We start from the raw sequence: 6,523 nt of genomic DNA, 5'->3' as shown, positions 1-6,523 counted from the left end.
CGGGGAAGGCAGCCCATTAGGGCGCGTGGAAGAGAGAGGGAGCGGTCCGGTGGATGCGGTCCACCACACGGGTCCCGGGATGGGGCCCACATGTCGGCGGCTTGGCTCATGGTGGAAGGGGCGCACGCGGGTAGTGGCGCTAGGGTTCGGTGGGGTTGGTTCGGGGTTGGTGCACTGGGTGGATGGAGAGGAGGTGGGCCCACGTGTTGCCGCACGGCTTGTCGTGGACCGCGAGCATGGAAGGGAAAATGGAGGGAGGGGCCGACAGGATCGGCGTGACTGGGTCAAGCCGACGTGGCTGCCACGTTGGATGGAGGAAAGGGAGGGGAGGCCGGCCGGGATCCAACAACTCACGGCGGCCGAGAGGCGCCGGCGAACGGCGGCGAACAGGAGTGAGGCGCGGATACCGGAAGCGAGAGGGGGTCGACGCGGTTCCATCCACCGGCTCGAATGATGGAGAGGCGGTGCAACAGCGGCTGGTGACGGCGGCCATGCGACGGCGGGATGGGTGGCACGGCGCGGGCGCGGCCGGCGAGGCGGCGTCCGCGGCGGCGCGCCGAGGAGGTTCGAGGAGGTTCGGGGGGTGGTGGCGGCGACGGGAATCAAGGAGAGGAGGGAGGCCGACGGCGGAACGCAACTGCGCACGGCGGCAGCAAAAAAGGCGGGTGGTGAGGGAGCGAGAGGAAGGGGGGCGGCCATGGCGGCACGGCGCGTAAGCGAGTGGGAAGGCCGGCGGCGGAAACAGAGCAACGGCGATGACCCAACTCCATAATCTCCCGTGTAAATGAGCATGCCCAGAGAATTTATGCCGTTTACAAGGGAGAAGGGAAGCAGAGCTCACTAGGAAGGAAGGAACGCGCCGGTGGCAGAGATGTCCTCGGCGGGTTCGACGCTGAGGCGGGGCGGATGGCGTTGTCTGCTCGTGGCGAGACGGTCGCCGCGATGGGAGCGGCACGGCGCCAAGACGGCGCGGCCGGGGAAGAAGAGGGGGGACGCGAGGATGGGGCGATCGGCACCACAGAGTGCCTCGGCTTCTCGCGCTTGTCGGCAGAAGGAGCGGCGACGGCGGCGAGCAGCCGGGCGGCAACGATGGCGCGGCAGCGGTGGAGAGTGAAGCGGGAGGGATTTGAGAGGGGGCTTGGCTTTATAGTGGAGGCGATGTCGGTTTGGGAGGCGTGGGTGAGTTGGTTGGTGCTCGGCTGGCGATCATGGGCGACGCGAGAACAGCGGACGACGAGGATGCGTTGGGCGGCGAAGGCAGTGGATCGGACGGCGAAAATCGAATCCCGGGTACGGAAGGAGCTGCGCGGCATGGTCAAAGTGGAAAAGAAGGGGAAAAGGGAGCTCTGCTCCTTGCCGATTTGGGCGAGCAAAAGGGAGGAGAGAGGGCACGTGAGAGAGGCGCTCTGCCTCTCGGTTTTGGAAGCACGCGGCGTGGTGCGACAGCGGTAGCAGGACGGTGGGGGTCGGCGGCAGCACGGCGCATGCGTGGCAGGGTTGACGGCGGCGGCAACCGGGCGACGACCGCCACAAGGGCATGCACGCGCGGGAAACGGTGGAGGCGGTGGGGATTTGAGTGGCGGCGTCGGCGGGAAGCGACGCTGAGAAGGAGAGAAAAAAATCGAGAGGGAGAGAGAGGGAGAGAGGAAGAAGGGAGAGAGGGGCGCTCTCGGGGAGAATCACGTGCGGGGGGGAACGGACTGAGAGAGGGATGGGCCGAGGGAGAGGAATTCGGCCCACAAAAGCAGAGGGAGGCAAAATAGACTTTTTCAGAGGGATTGAATGGTTGAGGTTAGGGTTTGGATTCGAATTCAAAATTTGAATTTGGTTATTTTTGGAGTCGGGGCGAATATTTGGCAAGGATTCAAAGGTAGTTAGATAGATCAATAGATAGATAGACAGCTGGGTAGGTAGATCGATAGGTAGACAGAAAGGTGGATGGATAGATGGATTGATAGGTTAGATAAGTGGATAGATCAATCGATGGACAGGGAGGGATTCAAGGACGGATTTGACATTCTCGGAATCGGGAGAAATATTGGCAAGGAATTCAAGGACGGGATTGAATTCCGGTGTTTGATTTTGGAAGTTGAAATCTTGAGGTGGAGGATTTTTTATGGCGATGACAGGGAACAAGGACGGATTTGAATTGAGATCCACGGCACGACTTAGACTCTCACACAGAGAACGGAATTTTTGCATATAGGATTTTTCCGAATTAGTTTTTAACGTCTCACGAAAAACGGAGCGTTACAACCTATAGCAAATTAGATCTTTATTGATCCTTTTTAGCAGTGAGCTTCAATCAACAAGTCTGCAGCTTTCTTCATGAACCAAACAATCGGCAGCCTCGGTAGGCCACAGCAAACGATGGGATTTGACAGCCTCGCCGGAAGCTTTGCGGGAAGCTAGATCTGAAGGGGCGGTAGCATCGCACGACGACGGCGACGGCGGCAAGGGCTTCGCCGGATGGGCGGAACAGCAACGACAACAGCCGCGGTGCCCGGGATCCACGCGAGCCAGCTTTGTGCGACGGTGGGAGCTTCATACGGCAGTGACTTTCGTGTAGCTGAGAGAGATTACATTGTAATCCACCAACAGTGCTACGCCTGGAGCTCAGGCGACCGATTTCGGTCTCAGGGTAGTAACCAAACAAGAAGTAAAATGAGTCAGGCTACTCTCAACCCAGGCAAATTCTCTTTAGGGCAACATCCAAACAGGCCCTGGGTCCGTGGTGCAGTGAAACTGACTTGAGAAGTGAAAAGATCGAACTAGCCGGGGTTTGTTGGCATCGCACATGACATGATCCGCTCCTCTCCCTTCCTCGTATGCTCTTGCGCACTTGTAGTCTTGTCTGATCAATATATGACCCAGTAAATTACTGATGATCAACGAGAAACTTGGTGCCACGACACTGTTTGCCGTGAGGCAGTGATGGAACGCAAGTATGCAAATTACGTCTTTTCCGTTCTAAAATACAATATAAGGCAATTTTAACTTTTTGACATAGTCTCCGACACTATCTTTTTATCATTGACCTTTTGTTAATATGTTGTCAATAACCACTTAATTAGTATCATATAAAATTACTTTAAAACACGAATATAAGGTACATGTATGAGAGTATATAACACGTAACACATATATATTTTAGTTAAATTAGTAGTCAATTTTTAAATGTTGATTTTTGCTAAAAACAAAGGCGCCTTAGAGAGGCAAGAGTAATTTAATTTACTAAAGAAAAAAATAAGATGGGATATAAAGGGAGTAAGTGCACAAATCGATTAAATGAAGGCAATTCTTTTTTTATTTAACTTACACATACGACAAAATACAAAACTCCACAAAGCTTTATGCATGTGGCTTTATTTTTTAGTATATAATGCCTTGGGTTTAAATCACCTCTTGAGTCTCACTTTCGTTTGGATTTGAGTACTCTTGGTGGATTTTTTGTTGTTGATATCTAGGAGTGAAAGCACCAATCTCTTCTCCCCTATTATTCTTCAAGCTACGAGCTTCCTGCCTTGAGATGCGATATGCATTAGCTATCACATCCACAGGCATTGCACGGAGAACTGAGTTCTTCCCCGCGATGTGGTTTACCATGGCATTTGGGTTTGTCTTAAACGCGATAAATTGAAATCCTTCAAGCTCTGCTTTCTTCATAACCACATAATTTTGTGGTATAATTAGTAATTGCCCTGGACGAAGAACACCATTAAATACAGCCTTTCCATGGTTGCTAACAACCTGAACTCGAGCACGCCCTTGAATTGTATACACCAAACTGTGAGCATTAATATTCCAGAATGGTGAGAGAATAGCATTCTGCAACAAGTGTAAAGAACAAGGTTATATGAAATTTAATTATGATGTTAATCGGATTATGAATGTTAGAAGAATACTAATATTGTAAATATATACCTGGTATAGATTTACTCTTGTAGCACTCATTTGGACAAGGTTAAGAATGGAGAACTTCTGGCTATTGAGATTTGTAATCCTTCCAGCACGAGGGTTGTAAGTATCAGCATGATTAGGGTTTTCTATGTTTAACCTTGCCCTAATTGCACAGAAGTTCTCATCCAAGCCATTGTATTTGCTTGTTGATCGTTGCTCTCTATGATATTGAATTTGTTGGTATTGATCTTGTGTTTGTTCCTGTTGTTGTGTGATAGTTGGTTTTATCAATCGAAGGCCATTCTTTACTCGAATGATATCTCCTCTTCGGTCATTTTGACTTTGTAGCCTTCTGGTCACCTCTATGTTAACGCCTAAGGCCTCACTTAATAGCTTAGTGTTGAATCCATTGAATATGTTTTGCCCAGAATGTTTGTTGATTGAGGGGTTGGACACTTGTTGCTCTATATTGTTACCAGCTAACAAGAACTCCTAAATTTTTGCACAAAATAAATTGTTCAGCATATTGAATTTAATGCAAACCAATAGGGGATAAAATACGTAACATCTGCTAGCTAGATTGGATATATTAGTTTAGATAATAGTACCTTTTGTCTTGGTTCGAGTTGATTAGCATTGTTGTTTACATCAAAAACAAACAAAGCAACAACAGGGGTGTCACCCTCATTATAGAACCAGTGTGGTATACCAGAAGGAAGTGCAACAACATCTCCTTGCCTAAATTGGTGGATCTTTTGGTTTTCATCTCTTAATTTTTTTCCTTGCCTTTGGCTTCCTCCTTCAAGACCAAAATGCCTAAATTGCTTTTGGTAAGTTGCTGGGCAACCAGGAAAGGTCAATCCCAGTACACCAGTCCCTGCAAAAGAGGATGCACACATCAAATTTACTGAGCCCCAAATGTATATGTTTATGTCTTAATAGATAGATTATAGATACAGCTACCAAACATACACTATCAATAAAGTTTTTACTAACAAGAAAGTCACACGAACCTTGGATGATATATACTAGGCCAGGAGTGTTGGAGTATCGAGGTAAAAGAAGGCCCTGAGGCTCAATAATGCGACGAATTACTAATGTACCGGTGCACTGGAACTGCTCATTCTTCTCATCAAAGTACTCTGTAACCCCAGCTTCATGCCTCACTTTCCTAAGCGGCTCAAACGCTTGGAGCCTATCAAACCTACACTCCCTAGAACCCCCTTGTCGAGGATTTTGCCATGGATTTATGCCTAGACTAAATATCTGAGCCATAGAACCATGGCAAAGGAGAAGGACACAAAAGCATATAGAAAATCGAGAGAATGCAATAGTTGCCATGGCTATTTATTGAAAGGATAATGGAAACTCAACTGATGTGATTTCCCAAGACATGAGGTCCCTTTTATAGCCAAGAAAAAGCCGCTTGGAATGTAAGGCAGTTACAAAGTTACTTGGAGTATAAACAATAGACATCCTATAAAGTGTATTGAGTTGTGCAAAAAAAAAAGTATATATACACAAAGTCGGTTAACAAGACATCTATATGTATACTAGGCTTTTATTGTGTTTTGTAGAAAAATGCATATTCTTTTAGTTCAGAAATTTTCTATCCCTACACTTTAGATGTTTTTCCTTCTTGGCTTTATTTGTGCCTGCGTCATAAAGTTTCTGCATGGGATAAGTTTGTTTTTCTTTTACAACAAAAAAGTTGTATTTTTGTTGTCATTTTTGTCTAGCTTGTACACTCATGTTATACACCGCATAAAGTAACGGAGATGAAATGTGTGAATATTTTAGTTTTGTTATATGTCGAGTACGGAACTACTTATAATTCTTTTCAAATTTATGTACTCTGCCACTAACTTTTCGCACCTTTTTGCCCATGATGTGTATTTAGAAATAGTCATCAATTAGATAATTTTGCACAGCTAAGCATAATTTTATATTTGTTGCTATAACCTATTATAATGCCTTTACCCAATAGTTTGTGATGTCATGAATTATGAGATAAGCCATATGCTATCAACCATCACAATATATATGCTGCTCATCCCAAGCTTGGAGATTACAGTCCCATCTTGATAAACTATGCATATTTTTATAAACTAACAACCCACAAAAATTGAACATAGGGGGCAAAATGACAAATGCCTAATATCTTCCTGGATTTTTTTTTCAAGTTTTAGTAATTATAGAAATGTCCAGGCCGGACAACAGCTTGCCTAGACATGCTCCGGGTATGCCGAGCATCTTCAAATTCGATTCATCATATCTCATATCTCTCCCTCTATATATACGTACATTGTCAAGCTACAAGTTTGATGAATGACATTATGACATACAAGAATAGAAAGCAAATATATACTAAAATGATGATTTATGGAGGATATGTGTGCCATAATCTATATATGGTGGCATACTGAACAAGCTGGTTGGTAGATAAAGCGTGCTTCCATGCAAGTAGAGACTAGAGAGTGATGTGTAATAAGGCATATATTGGACCGTATGGGTTAGAGTATATACGCATGTGCATTCGTATTAATGAGTGTATGTGTGTGTATTTATATTATTACGTAAGTGTATGTGTATATGTGAGCGTGTGCATTATTGCTGTTTTTTA

At 46.1% G+C, this 6,523-nt stretch overlaps 1 protein-coding gene across 1 annotated transcript; it reads right to left on the bottom strand.

Moving 5' to 3' along the window:
• Window positions 1–3,284: 3,284 nt before the first annotated feature.
• Window positions 3,285–5,300, bottom strand: LOC4328851 (glutelin type-B 5-like). The gene is made up of 4 exons (XM_015768183.3): window positions 4,914–5,300; window positions 4,509–4,777; window positions 3,925–4,392; window positions 3,285–3,828 (listed from the first exon to the last, which is right to left on the bottom strand). The coding sequence occupies exons 1-4, from the start codon at window positions 5,239–5,241 to the stop codon at window positions 3,394–3,396; spliced, it is 1,500 nt and encodes a 499-aa protein (XP_015623669.1). The 5' UTR covers window positions 5,242–5,300; the 3' UTR covers window positions 3,285–3,393.
• Between the last annotated feature and the right edge of the window lie 1,223 nt (window positions 5,301–6,523).

This window comes from Oryza sativa, chromosome 2, assembly GCF_034140825.1.
Source record: "Oryza sativa Japonica Group chromosome 2, ASM3414082v1".
Classification (NCBI taxonomy): domain Eukaryota; kingdom Viridiplantae; phylum Streptophyta; class Magnoliopsida; order Poales; family Poaceae; genus Oryza; species Oryza sativa.
This window is presented reverse-complemented; position numbering and strand designations above follow the sequence as displayed.